At 32.9% G+C, this 21058-nt stretch overlaps 2 protein-coding genes across 3 annotated transcripts in view; one reads left to right on the top strand and one right to left on the bottom strand.

Annotated features, from left to right (window-relative positions):
- Positions 1-21058, bottom strand: part of LOC123714831 (C-type lectin domain family 4 member F-like) — a 61900-nt gene that overhangs the window by 34216 nt on the left and 6626 nt on the right. The window lies entirely within an intron of this gene.
- LOC123714829 lies at positions 9498-10886 on the top strand. Its single transcript, XM_045669399.1, has one exon. It carries the CDS (start codon positions 9581-9583, stop codon positions 10838-10840), a length of 1260 nt encoding a protein of 419 aa, XP_045525355.1. The 5' UTR covers positions 9498-9580; the 3' UTR covers positions 10841-10886.

The raw sequence follows: 21058 nt of genomic DNA, 5'->3' as shown, positions 1-21058 counted from the left end.
ATTTTGGTCATGGGAGATTTCAATGCACAACATTCTATGTGGGGAAGTTCTAAGTCTGATCATTATGGGGCTAGAATCTTAGACATCTTAGATGATAATAATTTATGCCTTCTAAACTCTGGTTGTCCTACTAGAAGGACAAAGCCCCATGAGGGTATCAGTGCACCAGACCTTACCCTGTGTAGTCCTTCCCTTGCTCCTATATTAAACTGGTGGCCTCTATCGTCTTCATATGGAAGCGATCACTTTCCGCTAATTGTATCATTTCCTCAAAAAATTGGCGAAAAGACGTCAAAGGCTCCTCCCCGGCTAAAATATAGACTTAAGGATGCCAACTGGTCATTATTTAGAGATAAAGTTCAACAAAATTTATCAACAATACCTCCAGTAAATGACAGCAATAATCATCTTTGTGCTGAAGCTTTTACACGGGCACTACTACAGGCTGCTGAAGTTTTTCCAATTAAAAATAATAGTGGCAATGGGCATATTCCATCACCTCCTTGGTGGGACAGCGAGTGCTCTGCTGCTATAGCTGAGAGAAAGATGGCCGAAAAACATTACAGAGAAAATTCTACAACACAACATTTTAATATTCTTTGTAATCTTATAACTAAAACACGTAAATTATTAAAACAAAAACGATTCAATGGGTGGAAATCTTTTTGTGCTTCAATTTCACCAGACATTTCTTCATCTGAAGTTTGGCAAAATATTCGTAGATTCAGATCTGCTTTTAAACCTCAAAGGTCTCGCTTTATGGATGGCAATACAGTTGATTTGTTTCTTGACAAATTAGCTCCACATATGTCCCATCTATAGAAAATATTTCTTCTGACTCACAGCTTTCTCTCTTCTCCCAGCATGATAGTAGCGATTCATTCATTTCGTTTAGCCTTTCAGAACTCAAAGGGGTTCTTTCAAAACTTAGGGACTCAGCCCCAGGTTGTGATGGAATTCCATATTCTTTTCTACAAAACCTGAATGACACATGCCTTTCTTATTTTCTCAGTTTAATTAATTCTATCTTAACATCAGAGAATATTCCTTCATCATGGAAAATCCATGAAGTTATCCCTATACATAAGCCCAACAAACCGATTAATGATCCAACATCATACAAACCAATTGCATTAGCTTCAGTTATTTCCAAAATTTCTGAACATTTAGTTAAAAATAGATTAGAATGGTTTATTGAGAGTAAAGGCTTACTATCTCAAAACCAGTTTGGATTTAGGAAAGGCAGATGTACGATGGATAGTATCAGTATTTTTATGACAGACTTAAGATTGGCATTTTCATGTAATAAGTCTGTGTTAGCAGCATTCTTAGATGTGTCTGCAGCCTATGATAATGTTAACCTTTCAATTCTGAAACAAAAAATGATTAATTTAGAAATCCCTCAAATTTTTATAAGCTTCACTATAAATCTTCTCTCTGGTAGAATGCTTAAAGTAATATCAGAAGACTCCTACCAATCCCGTATTGCCTGGAAAGGTTTACCACAGGGCTCAGTTTTAAGTCCCTTACTTTACAATATATATTCTCATGATGTGGAAGCCTCCCTTAAGGGTAAAGTTAACTCACTCCAATATGCAGATGATTTACTCCTATATATCTCAGGTGATTCTGTTGACAAAATGTCTGATACTATGACATATTCCCTTAAGTTGCTAAAAGTCTGGCTTGACAATAATTCTCTAAGTCTTTCGGTTCCTAAAAGTGTTATGGTCTTATTTTCACGTATGAGACTTCCTCCATCAGTGTCTGTATTTTATAATAACATTAGAGTTCCCGTTAAAAGTGAAGCAACATTTCTAGGGGTAATTTTAGACTCAAGACTTACAGGAAACCCTCATTGCAACTATATAAGTGCCAAATGTGAGAAGATTCTAAATATACTGCGTTGCCTCTCTGGAGTTTGGTGGGGAGCCCACCCTTTATCTTTAAAGCTTTTATATAATGCCCTAATTAGAAGTATTTTAGACTATGGAACATTTATACTTGAACCCTGTAATGCAGTAGCTCTCTATAAGTTAAACATTATCCAGTCTAAAGCTCTGAGAATAATTGCTGGGGCTATGCGTTCGAGCCCTATTAACGCTTTGCAGATCGAATGCTCTGAAGCCCCTCTGCACCTCAGACGACAATTTCTTTCTGACAGGTTCCTGTTTAGAGCATTCCAAGTCTATAATCATCCTCTTTACTCTAAGTTATGGTCTCTGTTGGATTGTATGGATTATCCGTACTGGGCTCATAAATCGCCGCCATGCCTTATTGTTAGTCTCCAAAAATATTTAGCTCTTCAAGCTCCAACACATAGATCACAATTCCTTCCTATATTTTGTGTTAACTATGATGCCTTAACATTAAATCCTTCTATTTTGCTTGATTTTGGTATATGTAAACAAGACCCTTCTGCCAATGCCAAATTTATAGATATTATTAACAGTAACAGTCGATGGAAACATTGCCATTTAATTTTTAGTGATTCTTCCAAACCCGGACCCGAGGAGTGTGTGGGAGTTGGAGTTTTCCATCAACAGTTTGGCATTGTACAGAAAATAAAATTGCCTCCAGAGACTTCAGTATTTACTGGAGAATGTTTTGGTCTGCTGAAGTCTCTGGAGTATATTTTAATCATGAAGTTAAAAAACTCATTAATTTTAACTGACGCTAAAAGTGCCCTCCAAGCCTTGGAAAGATTTCCTTTTAACAGTAACCGAAATAATCATCCAGTCATTATTGCATGTCGTGATTTATTGTATCGATGTTGCATCAAGAATTGCACAGTTTCTTTTGCTTGGATTCCGGGGCACTCAGGTATTTTTGGCAATACCAAGGCCGATAGCCTTGCCAAGGCTGCGGTCAATGACGGAGATCTGGTTCCGTACAAAAACTTTTCTTGTGATTTGGCTCTCCTACCTAAATCTCGGTTACTGAATTCTTGGACAAACATTTGGCGTTCTTCAAGTCAGACTAAAGGTCGATATTACAGCACGATTCAGGTCGATATACCTCCTAAACCGTGGTTTTCAACTCTGACGCTTGGTAAAGCTATCACTTCGACCCTTATTCGTATGAGGCTTGGCCATGCATGCATTCCCTTGCATTTGGCAAGGCTTAAACTTTTACCTAACGATATATGTCACTGTGGCAATGACGTTGGGGATTTTAATCATATATTCTTTGCCTGTCCTCAACATGACCGTTCCGCTTTTATTTCCTCGCTTTTGTCCATTAAAATTCCTTTTCCTACTTCAATCTCTATCCTTCTATCTAATATAAATATTGATGTATATAGAATTTTAGCCAGTTTCATTTTTCATAACAATATAAAATTATAATCATTTATGTACTTATTATATACCTAATTTATCTGATCCTTTTCAAAATTCCGATCCAATTTCCAAACCAATAAAATAAATCTAATAACACACTTCCTAACTTTTTTGCATGGCTGACGCACAAACCGTGCAGGCCAAGAAAGGGAAAAAAAAATTGATTCAAAATTGTATAATTAATTTATTATAATTAAGTAATTAGCACTTGCGATTTCGACAACTATTTACCAAGCGTGTAAAAATTCTGCATAAATCTTTAATTACGTTTTACGCATATAAATTATATCATAATGAATATAAGAGGGAAAAAATATATATTACTTTATTAGTGTTCTCTGTTAGAGCTTCCATAGTTTCAAAGAATATAAAATACTTGAGATTTAAAGATTAAAAAGAGTGGCGGAGTTTCGTGGCCGTTCCTTTGATAGGTTTGAGATAAGTAAATGTAAATTAGGCAAAACAGAGGCGCTAGAGCTTTTAGGTGATCCTGATGCCTCTATCAGTCAACTTTTTTGGGTCTAAGACGTGTCAATTTTCTCACGATATTTTCCTTTACCGTACGAACGAGTATTAATTGAAAATACATTTGCCCTATGCTTTTAAAAGCTAACTTTAATTCCGAAATAGATAGGCTTCACACCTAAATGTAAAAACTAAAACCAAAGTTGTCTTGGAGAATCAGATAAGGAAAATTCAATAAAAATGCAATATCGAGAAATGGATACCTTTTTAGGAGCCAAAAAATGCAAATTGCATAACGATAATGTTAAACAAACATACTTGCAACACGTATCATCTTCCCAAAATTGCGAATGAAGTATCATTATTTATTGATGTGTTGTTAAATAAATTGTATTTAATGCATGTATCGTGAATTAAGAAAAATTATTCATACACCACATTTCAACATATTTGACTTGCACATAAAAAGTAATGTACAATTTGACTGTGGATTACCTACTGGAATTTTTAGCGCTTTCCATTCCATATTTATTGGTAGTATAGAATATAATAATAATAATAAGCCTTTTTTCCTGTTTTCAATACTTGGAAGTTGCTTTATTACAGTAAACAAAAATATTGATTTTTGTCTGTTTGTTATATTAGCTTAGATTATGTTAGTAATGTATATACATTATTTATTTATGAATTAACAGGAACCCCGGTTTGGGTAAAGCCCTCCTCCAATGATTACCATTTAGAGTATTATGTATTGTTTATTATTCTGTTTGTATATAAATGGCGATTAAATTTTAAAAATATTGTCTGTCTCCTAAGGGCCGTTTAAGGTTCTTTGGGAGCGTATGTAGGCATGTAAAGGAGCCCTTTTTGGCACCCGCTCAACTCGTACGAGCGTTGACGCACTTCTTAGCTCGTATAAGCAAATAGCAATGTTTCTTCGTCAGAATCCATGTTGATACTGACACGACGCCATTACCGGTTCGAGCGAACACGCCGAAATATGGTAACAATTTACGCACGTCCGGTTTTTTTAAGCGCGTATGCTGAAACGAACGTATACACGCAGAAAAATACGCAACTCTGTAACCGCCCTAAAAGTAAGCAGCAGAACTTGAACAACATATTCGCATATGCCAAAGAGAGATTTTATATACTTTTGAAGGGAAACATCTTTATCGGCGTTGGAAAAAAAATTACCGTCACTTTTTTCGGTTACGCGTATAATACAAACCTTTTGTTAAACTTTATTTAACAAATTTCTGTAAAGTTGCATATAGTAGATAATTTTTAGTGTGTACACTAGTTTTTTTTTTAATATCTTAATTCGGGAAGCAAGACTAGGACGTGATCGTAAGCTCACATGTTGGTCAAAGCCAACGCTGACGCGAGGCACTTTAAGAAGTTGCCTCGGCGCGGGCCTCTTAATTTATTTCCCTACAATAAAAAAAGTAGTTGATCTCTTTGCGTTGCGTAGAGATATAGAGTCTCTCTGCATCTTATATCGCATTTATGGAGAGTGTTCAGATGAGTTGTTTGGATTAAAACCTACAGGAGAATTTTATCCAGCCATGGAATGGAACCAGCTGCCACTCCTGAGGTTGTACATTTGAACCCCGTTTGTGCACCAATGGAGTTTCTGCGTTTACGCGTTTAACACTCGCTCGTACGGTGATGAAAACAATCGTAAGGAAATCGGTCTTAGATCCAAAAAGTGTGTATCAGGCACAAACGACTGTCTGTTTATTAAAAGAACAAATATTTACGTAACGAGATAGACATCTGAGGCTCAGACCTAGACGTTTGTAGCGCTGTTTTTTTAAAGTGTTATTTGTTACTATTTCAATAATAGATATGTATATATATACATTACTAGCTGCCTCTGCAAACTTTGTTTTATTTTATTAATAAGGAACACATACATTATTGTACCTACGCGACAATTTGTGAAGAAATGTGAAACGACATCTTTACAACTTCTGTTTTTTTTTAAATATCTTTAATGTTTTAATCTTCATCTGTTTTAATCATATAAACGAATTGTACGTCCATTAATCTATTAATTAGAAGATATATACATAAAGTTGCTTTTCGACATTGTAACGCCGCTATAATCAACGTTAAATAATCCGTAAATAATTAAATTGTTTTTGATGTAAGATAAAAATGGACAGTTACAAAATAACAATAATTAAACTTGAACTTTATCTATAGCTCATAGACTTCTCGCAACATTGTATGTCATCACAATGCTGTTGGATGATATTTATTTGTTCCATATTTAAAACAGGTTGTAAAGGTTCAATACTGGCAACTGTGAAATTTGAAATTATAGTCTATGGACATAGAGTCTAGATTCTACATTTGTGGTCTTCGGTCAATTGAATAAATGAACGTAAGCTTTAGGTCAAGGACCTTCCAATTTTTACTCTATGCAGATTGCTATAGAAAACCAGTGAATTAAAAAAGAAGAAAATATTTATCGTAAAAATGGATCGAAATTTAAATTTTCAAATGTAAGGTTAGCTTAAACAATCGAACTTTCGCATGCCATCCCAAGGATAATCAAATCGCAAAATATTTATCACGTTTACTTGACCTCGATACAATGTCAATGCGCATTGCCACCTTATGCAACCACGCTGAAGTGAAACCAGTACAATGGGTAGTAAACACAGACGCTGCCGTTTTGTTTTATATCTCCAAGTATTAAAAGAAACTACCGTAATGCTTTAAAATTCATACTTCAACATATTTATTAAGGATCCGCTCTATAGCATATTGCTAATTAAAAATAACGGGTAACAAGTCTTTCTCCATTGTAACACTTTAGGAGAATATTTCTAAGAACCCTTTCGTCTGATACCATTCTGTATGTGGACAGTAACTGTTAATATTTTTATCCTTTGGTTTAAAATTGGCGCGGTAGATTTCAGACAAGATTAGAGACGAGATCGTTCTCTTTAAATTAAGAATAACATACATTTAATATACATTAGTACTATGAAAATATTTTAAAATTAAGTATTAGAAAACGCATTGGACAAATTTGTGACACCATAGATAAACAGCTACCTATATTATGAAATGAAAAATTAGGTTTACTACCGTGTTTGTTGCTATGGTAACAATGTTATTTTTGTATTACCGGTAACCATGGTAACAATTTATTACGTAACGTCCACGTTTGTAATTGGTCCAAAATACTACGCATGTAAGAACTATCAAATGTCAGAGCATTAAGGCATCTTAATGATATGTACCTTACTTTATCATGAGATCAACAGTATTGTCAATCTAATTGGCACCAATCTACCTGCACCTTGGCCCACATTTCTCTAAGACATCCTAATTTATGTCACCTTGCGGTTTGTCATATGTTTATTCATTGACGTATAGGATACCTTTCTAAAAGCCTTAAAACTCAAACAACTCTTCCTTTCTTCTATTTTAGGTATTATAAATATTCTGCTATCTTCCAAATGTGTAAATCTAAATTAAATAATATCTCGTTTCATATTTGATTTAAACATTAATTACCTAGAATCATAAGGTCTTTTATTATTATAAAATATTAAAAATTATTATTGATGTCTATAGTAGTATAATTATAATATTATCCACAGATAATCATACTTAAAAATCATAGAGCACAAAAAGTGATTTTACCCATTTACTTTGTGTTGCCAGATATAAATAATGTACAATATATGTATATACAAGTTTTTAACGCAATTTAATCCTTGAAGCCCTAAAAGAAAACAAGCTGTTCACCTTTCGCATTACACCATTCAACTGTCATTATCAAATCTGAATTAAATTGTGTTTTCTATTAACTAAATACATGGAATTCAAAAATAATGCTTCATCAGAAATAATCTAAAAAGGCATTTTATCACATTATACTGTATGTGTGAAGGAAACTTCGAGAAACTGACAGTCATCAGTAGTAATATCGTGGACACTCTTTTCGCACTTAGGTCCGATGTATGGTAAGTTCAAATTTAGCGAGTGAAGCTCATTCCAGGACCTCAGAAATTTCCTGGACATCGACCACGCTTATACATTTAGTTATGTAAACTTGCGTCTTTTATTAACTATAATACAGTACAGTATTACATTTGTCTGTACTATATACTTTACTGTATATAATAATGTATACTATTAGAAACCGGTTTCTTGATCTCCATGCTTTTCAACATAGGCCTCCCCAAGTGTTCTCCACAAATATCTATCTCCTGTTTTCCTCGTCCATGTCGCCACCTTTTTAATATCATCTTCCTACCGTCTGCGTCTACGTCTTCGTTGTCTACCTTAACTTCTCATTTTACTATTGTTAGCTTCAAATTATTATTTAATTAAATTCTAAACATTTTTATGAAACATAATCTTAAGAATCTTGCTACAAGTGCGCATGTGCAATAGTTATTCATTTGACTTGTTGCGTTGTTAACGAATTGACTCGACCATCTCCCCAAAGTGGGATGGTCGAGTCGGAGGAGGGAGTTGGGATTATAAAAGAGGTGGTGACACTTGCGCACGGGCTTCCGACCGTGCATGACATACGCTAGCGTAGTCTTTGCGCATTGTGCCCCCTCCTATATTCACCGGCTAGAGGTACTTCAGTCGCGATTCATAAGAATCGCGACAGGTGCGCCCTTCTATGTGAGAAACGTCGACCTCCACCACGACCTGGAGCTCCCTACCATAGCCCAATGGATGAAGTTGGCGTCCACACGCCACTTTGACAAGGCTAAACACCATTCCAATCCGCTGGTGCGTAAAAGCATCAACTATTCAGACACATTCTAACGGATCCGGACGATCCAATTACCGTAGCGAACGATAAATTAAAAGCCGCCCGCGCGGCCAATATTAATAATAAAAATACACAGATTAGGGTAAAAAACCGCCTTCACCGGGGAAGGCGAGGACCTTTACTTCGCACTTCGCTCACTCCAGTGAGCTTCCATCCTGCCCTTCAGGCGATTGACCACCGCTAACACTATAATATTAACTAAAAGACGATTTGAATTTTGGATAAAACTAGTTAGTTAGAGAAATATATGATCGCAATGTGAAATTAAAGTGAGCGCATTCGTCTCATTTAAATCACCTGTATTATAAATAAAATAATAATTCGAAAAGCAGCAGATGTGACCTATTAACATAAATATCGATAGCTATGGTTCCTGTTTGTGATTTATGGTCTATAGAAAAAATGCCTAATTGCTTTTTCAAGCTATAATAAAAAAACTGGAAATAGAGTATAGTTAGACTAAATTAGCAATTAGTCTGAACGAGAATTATGTCCATCCAAGCATTTTGATGAGCTGACCTATATTATCAACAAAAAATCGAATTAATAGAAGGCCGTGACATATGTCAAACGATCTAGATGGAAATCTAATAAATAAAGCACTTATATAATTCTAAATTATTTACTAATCAATAATTTTAATTTCAACAGATTTACGACTCAAGGCAAATCTAATTTTTTATGTATTAATAATACAATGATTCTCAATTTAATATGCGCTAAAACGCGCCTTATAATAATTATGAATTGATTTATTAATATGTACTAATTATTATGAAACATTATCTGTTTGTACCTAAACACTTAAGAATGTAGGTCCAGGTCCTTAACCTCCATGTCTTTTTAGTATTTTTTATATGAAAAAAAGTAATATGTCAAAAATTACAGTGACAAAATATATTTTTAAAAGAGTTTGTGAGTGTCGTTGTACTTTTAAAACGAAACATAATTTGCACATATGAATAGGTCTACTTCTTGTAGTGATATCTCTTTAGATAGTTTAGAAGAAAATTTTAAAAATAAATCAATACTTAAGGAGAAATCGTATGAGGAGCAGGTGGAAACAATACTTGTCCCCTTTTATGAAAATGATGTCCTCATAAGAGTGCCCAAGTTATCAAAAGAAAGGAAATGCAATCAGAAAAACCGAGGTCAGAAAAACAGCAAGTTTAAAAAGGAACCCGAACCGCAGAGCTATTTGATCAACAAAAATATACAGAACAATAAAAAATGCAGTTACTTAGACATATTTCGCAAGCAATTCGTGCCAAATTCACTGGGCAAAAAGAAACAGACTGAAGAAATACGTTCTATATCGCCTCAAGTTGGTGATACTGAAACAGGAAGCCTGGATGATGAAGGAAATAATAACGAATCAGAATTTTATAACACAGAGGCATATAATGATGTTTATTATGAACAACTTATCAACCAAGATATGGAATATTATTTAGATCAGTCATTAGAAGAACTGCAACTTTCTCAAGATCTAGAAATTAAGTTGGAAGATGATGATAATAATCTTAAAAGCGTATCTGAAGTGACGCAACCACGTCGAGAACGAAGACGAGGAGTTCAGCCTCTGCACAATATGAAACTTGGAGGTTTGGGTCCAGATATGGAAAACATCAGACCAAGATTAGAAAGAGCTAGAAGTTTACAACGATACTCAGAAAAAGTAAGGATGGAAAACCGTCTTAGAATTTATAAAAAAGCTGTTGAAGAGGATAAAGAGACCCTGAAACGGCAAGCTTCAGCCAAAAATTCTCAATCTGCTAGAAATAGAAGTGCAGAAGAGAAAAACACTTATCTGATAAATAAAAATATGAAAGAAAAATCATCATTAATAAAAAAGATTTACCACGGCAAATCTAAATCGGCAAGTGTGCAAATCTCAAAAACAAGGGAAAACAAACCACCAAACGAGACAAATGATAAACGGGAACAAATACCAAAAAAATCGACAAAGAATTTGCATATTAAAAAAAATGAAAATTGTGGTGGAAAGGTACGAATTAAAAGTATTAAAATAGACAAAGGTACGGACACTGATGATAAACAATATCGAAATGAAAAGACGAGGCCCATGGAAATTAATTTCCTTGTTAATATAGATGCGGGTTTAAGACCATCTAGCGCTTTGCGAAATTTGGAAGAAAAACATAGACAATATCAAGAGAAAGTAAAAACGTTTTGTACGGATTATAGAAACGATTAATTACAAAGCTCTTATACATTTCTAATGGTATTTTAAAATATACTCTTTAAAATGTTTAATATGTATGTTACTTAGAAAAATGGTGATTAGTCAATTCGGGCCCATATACTTACTACCAATACCGTCAGTGTTCAACCAACAATTAAAACGTAACATTTCGAAATCGCCTCAATAGGTTCAGTGATTAACATTCAACTCTGGTTCAATTATACAATGATGGTTTAGGATTGTGTACGATAGGCTCCAAAATGAATCCTTTCCATACAAACATAATTTTATCTTACATGATGCAAACTTTTATTTATTTATTTATTTTATTGGTTCATTTTTTACAAAATAAGCTACAGTACAGAGGCAACTATTCACTAAACAATACATACATAATTAGAAAAAAAAACAACACAACTTGATACAGTACTATACATTAAAATAGATAAAAGAAACTGATATGAAGCAGACCTTTTGTCAGTTCACTCAGCGGTCAATTAAAATCGTCTGTTGATCTATGCAGTTTATTAATTATACGTCGTGTCATGAGTGCCCTTTTCGACAGATTAGTTTTCGCGGAGAGTACGAATATGAACGATGGCTGATATCGCCTCCTACGTAACCAACAAGTGTACAGAACAGAAGTAGGCACTGGAGCATTGCCGACGGTAATAATACATAAGAAATTATATATAAAAAGACACAGAAATGTGTCTGCCCCATGCCCTATTAAATAGTTCACATTACCCTCAAAAATATAGTGATAAATGTTTTATTGCTCGATTGTATGGAGTCCTGGTTCAATTTAAATCGGAACAAACAACTACATAACATGGGCTTTACAAAATATGAGATATACTACGATAAAATACCAAGGCATCTCTATCATTTTAAGAGATGTAACAGACCGACGTAATATGTTATCTTAAATAACAAAATGTTCTTATAAGTAAAATAAATGATGCATTCAACGATTATATACCATCTTAATTATTAAGACATTATATTAATAGCGGGGGTATTTTATGTCACACTCATAACAGTATTTTAAGACGAGTGAAACTATCTAAGTGATTGTATTATTTTGGTGTTAAAAAATTCTAAAGTTTCCATTCTAAGACGGTTACAGGTCTTTCAACACTTTGTCACCAAGCATCCTTAGTTTTTTTTGGACATTGAATTGGATTTTTCGTGACTGGCAGAATGGATGGCAACAGACTTCGAGGCCGATCCCCTACTCGCTGCACCCATAAAGTACAGGCGCTTACAGGTCATCCACCTTGGCGCAGTGGCTTGCCGAAGCCAGGAGAGAGTGGTGGAAGTTGTGTGGCGCCACGATAGAAGAAGAAGGAGGACGAAGAAGATGAATATAATTCTAAATGTATCTTTATGAGAACTTAAGAATTTTTATTCACAGTTTATTTTCGCTTAGTAAACTAATATAATAAATTATGTTTAAATAATACTATGTGTTATTAATGACTCACCAATTTATCTACTAATAATTAATGGTAAACAACCCATTAATAACAACATTTTATTCGATCATAAAAAAATGTTTGTATTGGGACATCATTCATTGACTTATGTGCAAAAATGAATCCTGTTTATATAACCATAAAGATTGAAATATCGATTATAGTATTTAATGTAGGCAGATGATATCTTTTACCAAAAGTTCGATTGCGATTATGTATGCGAATTTGCTAAAAGTCCTGATCATTACTTTAAATAACCGTTGCCACTTGGTCTCCCTCAATTTCCTTATACACAGAATCCCAGTTTTTTTTTAAATAATTATTTGTCATTTCAGGTTTTCATTATAAGTTTTAATCCACTTACTGTGTTTCATTAACAATTTCCAAGTAATTTCTTTCTAAAACCTATAATTTAAGTTTCTTAAATTAATTTCTAACTTTAATTTCTTAGAAAGACAGTATGATTGTTTTACACCGCGCGCATCATACAATGTAGTCAATGCGGCACGCTTGTGGTTTTCCTCCGTAATTAATTTATTGTGTGATATTAACTAACCTTGATTGTATTGCATTACAAAAATAACTATACTGTGCATCTTGAATTCACTTGAGCGAAAATGAAGTACAATTTTGTCCCTTTTGTTCTATTAGTCAGAATAAAGAACTAATTTGAAATATAAAATTCTGTTTGAAGCAATGTCCCTTTTTAATGAGCGACATTAAGTACTAAAAGCCGTACGCAGAGCTTCTTTATAATACGGTACTTAAAAGAACCAGTGCCGCTACAATCTTTTTAAAACTGGGCCTCAAATTTCTGTATCTATGAGTCGTGGCAAGTCGTTTTTTCTAATAAGCAAGTATGTGATCAGCTCTCTAAGACTGACACGCAGTCAACTTTTTGGTCCAAGGCATGGCGAAAGTTAACGATGGTTTTGATTGAGCGTTTGTTAAATGAGTATATATACAGTCCATCTATTCATATATTCACTTCTTTAGCATCCCTGACGGATGCTGAAGCCACAACGCCAACACTGCTATAAGTGACACAGTTATATACTTTAAATTGCAGTGCTCTAACTTCGGCAAATATTTTATATGTATTACTTTGTATAGTAAAAAAATATTTATTACCAAAACGGATACGTTTTAAATGAAAGTGTTATTAGCAGATTATGATTGATATGTCAGCATCTATCCGGTTTAAGAGAAAGTGTAGCGTCAGGTCGAATCTCAGACTTTTTTTTGTATAGTTCTAATAAAACACAATTTGTTCGGTTAAAATTATATTATAATAATATAATAATAATTGTAATGTTTTTATATAATAGATACTGCGTTTAATTTGACGCGTCATAAAAAAAATATTAAAATAGTGATTCGTTACGTACGTATTTCGATATAATCTCCGTATGACCGTTTGTTAATCACAAAATTGATAAGAGAAATGACTTTTGTAGGAACGAGAGCAATTTAAAATAATTGAAAAACGCCCTTGATAGCTGCTACAATTATTGATATTTAAGTAGAATGTAGTGTAACGAGTTATGCAACACATTTCTCCGTTGGCACGCATTTTTTGTCCGAGTGGCGCGCCTTTGATCGTTTCTTTTGACTTTATTTGGTCTAGCTGATATTTGTTAACGTATTATAGAATCAAAATATAGTGTAAAGGACTTTGATCTTAATATAACGTCGAAATAACTTAACTTTGGTGTAAGTAAAAGAACTTTTTACAAATTTATTTATTTCGCATTCCTACATATAACATAAATTATATTATATACAACAAAAAACAAATGATCTTAACATATAGCCAGAGATGGAATACATAATATGTTTATGTACATATTCCGTGATAGCTTAAACATATCCAGGCTTAAATAGCGATCGTTGTATATCTGGGCTGTGCGATATAAAATTGACTTTTGCATAGTGGCTTGTTGATATGAGGAACGTGAAACAAAGCATGATTACGAGTCAATCAGAGACATGTCGAGTTAATCAGAAACATGGAAGTGCAATTTGTCTAGAAGTGAGCTGTAATTAATTTTATTTGAGACGATGTCATGTAGTGGCGTTATGTCATAACAAAACTTTACTATGAAGATTTAAAAATATACATAAATATAACTGTCTATAAATGCGCGGTATAAACTTAACTGTAAACTTGCAGAGCGAAATATATATTGACGCATAGGTCTTATCTTTTATTTAATTATTACTAAATGATCTGGTGACTGTACTAAACTGGTGCCCAGCAAATGAACATTAGGAAGACAACTTAGAAGGTGGATAGACCTAATTAAAGAAACAGCAGATCGTAGAAGGCAGTGAGTGGCACAGAGAGGAATGGCGGGATTTGGAGGAGATCTTTGCCAAATCAAGGTATTTAAATGTAAAAGTCTGAATTAAAAGGCTATTATTGACCTAGTGAACTTCGCTACATACTATCACCTACATTTATTTGATTCAAAAGTGTTTAAAACAGACCAAAGTGATCTAACCTCATACTGCAACAATTTTATGAAATAAATATATGAAACCTAAGACGTGTTTTTAAAATACATTAAATATTTCCCTCGGTTTTAATTAGCAAAACTGGTGACGTTTTAGCATTTTTCTTTACTTATTATTTATGTTTTCACCGTTAAAACCCTCCCTAAACTTCCACAAATAGTTCAAGTTATTAGCCAAATTCTATTTGATTTAATTGTATAGATACAAGCAACGTGTAGTGATCAATTGCATTTTAATGGAAGGCGAATTAAATTATGCGAGACTTGCTGGTAACCAATAAATGTTATACGAACACAACATCTGTTTCATTTATAATTTTATGTAACGGTAAATGCGCCATCTGTGCTTTCACAGCGCAATTACTTGGCAAGTCGCAAGGACTTCCGCATTGAATTAACAAATTGTAACTGACCTAAGGCGTTTGAAAATTTAATGAACAATATTTTATTTATGCTGCCCATTGTTCAAAAGTAGTTCATGCTCCATGTTTTCGTATATCTCATCATGTAAGTATGCAAATTGTAACAATATTACAAATACATTACAATAATGTTTCGTTATTCAATGTTAATTTCAAAAAAACGTCACGGTCTGAAAATAAATGTAATTTGGATTTTGTATTCATATTGAAATGGTATGACTTAAGTAGAATGTAGTTTATACACCATATACAAAAAACAGAACAGTTGTTAAATATGTTCAAGTTATGTACTATAAGTAGTCGGTTTCTTCATAGAAATCAGTGTTATATTTTACAAGAATCTTCCAACTTACCTACTTTGTTTATCGTGTTCTTAATGAGGTTTAGGTTTCTATTCAGTTTTAGTTTTTTTTTAATTAAGCACTTTTTGTGCACAGAGCATGTGCACTGGCTTTCTAGTGACAATAATAACGTTTTTAGAATTCATTTTTAATTTGCGAGATTATGGACTTGCGTACCTGCGACGCGTGTTACAACCAACATAATAGAGAGTCACCAAAAGAAGAATAGATACTAAGCATTAAAGGTAATTTTTGAATTTATTTTAGATTATCCATTTTCATTATTAATTATTATTATTCTGTAAGTTAAGTGTATACGATAAATGATAATCTCTATTCGCTACAACCTATTAAGAAAAAATACTAGCGAAGTCTGTCTTCAACGGCCTAGCAAGTTTGGCCTGGATTTTTTCTATGTGGGAACACCACATAGAAAAAATCCATTGGAACAGAACTAGGGTATCGACGCTCAGGGTTAAAAATCGCTACTGGGCCAGCAAAGTTGTTTTATAGTATATTTTTTTATTAAGGCGTGTATCGTCTACAAGGCTTACAATCTATGGTTTTTTGGTACTATTCTCGGCAGACAATTGTTTTAATAGCTACAGATTAAAAATAATAATCGTAAATGAAACAAACGAATTTGGCCCATTTAGAAGTTTGCGTGCTTCAATCATGTATAGATAAAGTATAGATTATATATTATCATCTATCTTTTCTATATCGCGTGAATGACAGCTTTTGCAAACAAATATGCATTAATTGCAATTTAATTAAATATAATCTCCATAAAATGATGGTGAAAGGACGAAATCCGGGCCGTGCTCCAGTTGTCGAGTTGCACAAGCAACTGGATATGCATTGGGGTTGCCAGTTTATTATCAGATACAAAAAACTAAAGAAAGCCGTTTGCAAAGGTAAAGTAATATAATTTTTAAAGATTAATTTTAGTCAATATTAATGTATTAATTACATTATTTAGTATTTGCACTTGCCCTGTACTTTTCGACGTCGTTAGATAAATTTAATAAGTTTTATTTAAGTCATTTTCATTTATCATTTATATAAGAGAATACCTCCCACCAACCCTGAACTGATGTGCTGTGAACCGGTTTTTAATTATATAAAAAATATGTGGTATTTTTTTTTTAAATAATACAACATTGTACTAGCCAGTGACATTGAAAAATAACGTGTCGAAGTCTTCATGATTGATTCATTCAATTGTTCATCCATACGTCAGTCAAAAAATATCTTGGCTGATTAAAATACGATACTCGAGCCCTCTTCATCCGCTTGCCAAGTGGCATAGGCCTCACTTCTCCATTCGTTTTACTTGCGTGCCACGCGCCGCCATAATGGTGGCTTGTATTAGCCATTATCTTATAATAAGACATAACACTGTAAATGCTTGATAATTCGAATGACGGGCTTTTATTATTTTTAATACGTATTGGCAAATACATGCCGTACACTGGTACGTATTGTAAAACAAAAACATCAGTAAGTAAACATCAGTATATATAAGATGAGTGTTTGACTAAAGGGAAGGGAAGTTGTTGGGACAAAATTCTACTCTGACAAAGGCCTTACCCGCTTTGAGTTCCATTTCCATTTTTATCGACAGCATGCTGGCGGTAATATAGGGAAGGCTGGATTGCCCGAACATGGGTAAAATGGAATGCATGTGCCCTTATGATTGAATATACTTGTACTAATATAATATTTAGGACAAATTGAAACTAATACAACTACTGCTTGAATCAATAAATTATTATTATTCATGTTATTTCTATTGATATGGTGACTAACTAATGACAACCCTAGGTAACTTACAGGTACACAGTTAGCCAAATCAGATTACTATAGTTTAACTTCCTGCTAAAATTTGTACAATTTACTTATTTGTTTAGTGGTAATTTTTCGACTTTTGGCCTCGAGTGCGAATGCTCATCAACTTCTACGATTAGACCAAGATGGAGCTTGCCTCCTGCTATTAGGGGATTGACTCTAACCTTCAGATTCAGAGACGAGATTTAGCGCTATCTTTTATTCTCATATATCAAAAACGTGTTGGACGTTGACACCCGGGAGTCATAGTTCGTGCTAAGTGAATTCCCTTAGGCTGAGAATATAAGATATACGTATGTCAAGGTAAAGCGCGAGCAATGGCTTTCATCTGTGAAATTATTATAGAATTTTGAAAGTTCATGAAGAATACAAAAATCGCTTAAACCTTATTAAACAATTTAAAATCGAAAATGTAGAACGCTTTTTTATTTATGATGCTTTGTCCGATGGAACTATCGTGTACTCGTAACATACCAGAACAATTTATTGGTCAATACATAAAGTTTATTTCGTTTATAGTTTCGCATCTTTTCCCACGAATGACCTCAAGGTCTGCATCATCTCAACATCAAATAATAATTAACTAAACTACTGCAGACATTATTATACAGACATTTATAGGCTTGCGTGGAACATTAGTATTAATGTTTAGATTTATTTAATATAATAAAATTTTATTCTAGCCACAATGACGTAAATTTAAGCAAGAACATTCGAAATATTCATTTAGTTTATTAAAAATAAAAATACAATACATTTTTTTCACTTACTTTGTCTCGACATCCGAGGATGGTACTAGACCACACATATTGCATTGAAAGGATATGTATGAGATAGCATATTTGTATTTTATAATAATATAACAATCTCAAACATAATTTAATAAACCGGTTCAGCGATTAAAGTGTGAAAGTATTTCAAACAGTGAAACTTCACTTTCGCATTAAAACTGATTAGTATTATATTACATGAGTAGTGTTGGCCTAGTGGCTTCAGCGTGCAACTCTCATCCCTGAAGTCATAGGTTCGATCCCCGGCTGTGCACCAATGGACTTTCTTTCTATGTGTTCATTTAACATTCGCTCGAACGGTAAAGGAAAACATCATAAGGAAACCGGCTTGCTTTAGACCAAAAAAGTCGAAATGTAGGCAAAGAAGACTGATCACCTACTTGCCTATTAGATTGACAAATGATCATGAAACACATACAGAAATCTGAAGCCCAGAAATAAAAAGGTTGTAGCCCCACTGATTTATTATATGTATTGCATACAAAAACTGAATTATGTAGGTGTGATGTTCTTCAGCTTATATTATGTATTCTTTATCATGTAAATTCAACAAAATCATCAGATCGATTTATTCGATTTACAATTTTAGTTGCAACGGTTACAACTGGAACATTATCTAGATGTTTTGACCAATTTTTTGCGATCGAAATATATCATAATATCATAATAATCACTGCTTTTTATAAAACTCATCTTAGTATAATTAATTGACCATATCCATCTCAGGTAAATATGAAAAAAAATCCATGCGGTATTATTTAAAACCAGTTGAAGTTTTTAATTACAAGCTTTTATGGTATTTACAATTGCAAAGTTTTAATGACTAGTTACTACTGGTTTTTTATGTCAACCTACTACATAAATATCGTAATTATGTAATATGTCAAAAGATCGATCATTATGCTTATTCAAACATTTCAATTTTACATATTCAAAATATGAAAAAGAATATTCTCCTTTTAATAAATATTATTTTAAACAAAAACTGTGAATAAAGATTTACAAATATAAAAAAGCTCAATCGCGCCATTCGCGCCAAAATAGGTACGTATCTGCGTTATCGTGTTGTGTATCTGTAACGCTGAAAGAAATAAGCGCACTATAATATAATTAAAATAGTGTAATCTATGTAAGTATTATCTATAATAACTACAAAAAAAATTAAACAATATGAGACGTCAAATGCCATATATGTCAATCGTCAATCTGTTGATTATAAATAATGAATGCATTGATGCGCGGGAAATGTGAGCATTGTCCAAAGTTCATTCCAACCTTTCATTTAGTCATTTATTCGAGAATTACAATTACATTATACGTTTTAACTTTAACAAAATGCATTTTACAGGACTAGCAAGTGTAGCAAGATTTAATTCTGGTGGACCAGTTACATAAAAACAGTTTTTCTGTTGTAATAGTTGGGTCTTGTCAATTTATACAAATATGGTATTCCAATCTAATGCATCTAAATTCTTACATAAATACACGTCGAGGTAAGACGTATTATAAATAATTGATTATTTGACACGAAATAAGCTAGTAAGGTATGTATCTGCATAGTTTTATGTTATTTGATACATAAATAAAAACGAAATTCTGAAAGGTAATGTATGCTAAAACTACTATCTATTTTTTAACCACTTATGCGCATGGGCACATATTATGATTAATTCATTGATTAGTGTTTCTTGAACGCTTAACAGGACAAGGAGATGTTTTAATTTCACACAGCTTTTTTGTGTATAAAATTAATTACACAACAGTTTTCATGCTTTTTAAAGACTCCAAATTCATTTTATTAGAATATATCCGTATAGTAAGTAAATAGAAGATATATACGAAGTGCGTTTATTATTTTTAAATTATAGTTCATATTTATCATTATATCTTTTATTCGTTCTTTTATTTATAGCTTGGTCCAATTAATAAACATGTGTTATTATTTTATACATAATTTTAGTATTGATGGGATTGTTTAACTTCTAGGTAAACAAAAAATATTTTCTATACGCATTTAGCACAATTAATTAGGATATCCTTAAATGCCACGGAATAGACAAATATAGTTCCAACCCGACTCGTAACGTTGATTCTCTATTATTTCAAAATCAACTTTCCCTTAGCCCTTGTAATTTTTGAACTGAGGTTTTCTTTATATTAGTGGTTGTTATGTTTGCATATATGTGCAACATTAAAATTTAACAAGCACTAAACTTAATTTAAGTTACTTTATACTTCATTTTTTCCTTAACAGTGTGACGAGCGTTGGAAAGCTTTTGTAAAAAAAATGAATTACAACTGAAATTAATTGCAGCTATTCGATGTCTATTACCAGATTAATAAATTTAAATCACTAACTTTATATAAATTTATTATTATACGTCGTTCCACACGACTCGTTAAATCATTTGTTAAAAACACCTGAATTCTCATTTCAACATATCCTCAACGATTATGTAGACATTTAAGTTTTTAGTTTTAGTTACATCTTCAATCATAATTATTTAAATGTTAAGGTCATAGGATGGTCATTGCATTGGTCAAAGGTAAAAAAACGGTTTCAACTAATTTGCACTTACGAAATGATTAAACAAAATTTATGACTTGTATTTGTGAATTTACATAAAAACTTAATACAAAACGTAGTATCGATACAAATTTTATTTCGTATTTGATACCATATAACAATTTAGTTTTTCGTATACAACTACTACTAGAAACATAAAACATGGCGCACCTTCTCACATGTCTGTATGTTGACCAACTTTTTTTAATATGACTGACACATGGCGTCAATTTTTTGTTTGAAGGCATGCCTCACGACGTTACCT

This window comes from Pieris brassicae, chromosome 10 (assembly GCF_905147105.1).
Source record: "Pieris brassicae chromosome 10, ilPieBrab1.1, whole genome shotgun sequence".
NCBI classification, from domain to species: Eukaryota; Metazoa; Arthropoda; class Insecta; order Lepidoptera; family Pieridae; genus Pieris; species Pieris brassicae.
The sequence above is the reverse complement of the archived record's forward strand: the minus strand, read 5'-3'. Positions and strand labels throughout refer to the sequence as shown.

What these genes read in the sequence shown, in the direction of transcription:
- LOC123714829 (XM_045669399.1), top strand. Translation starts at nt 9,581, where the DNA reads ATGAATAGGTCTACTTCTTGTAGTGATATCTCTTTAGATAGTTTAGAA.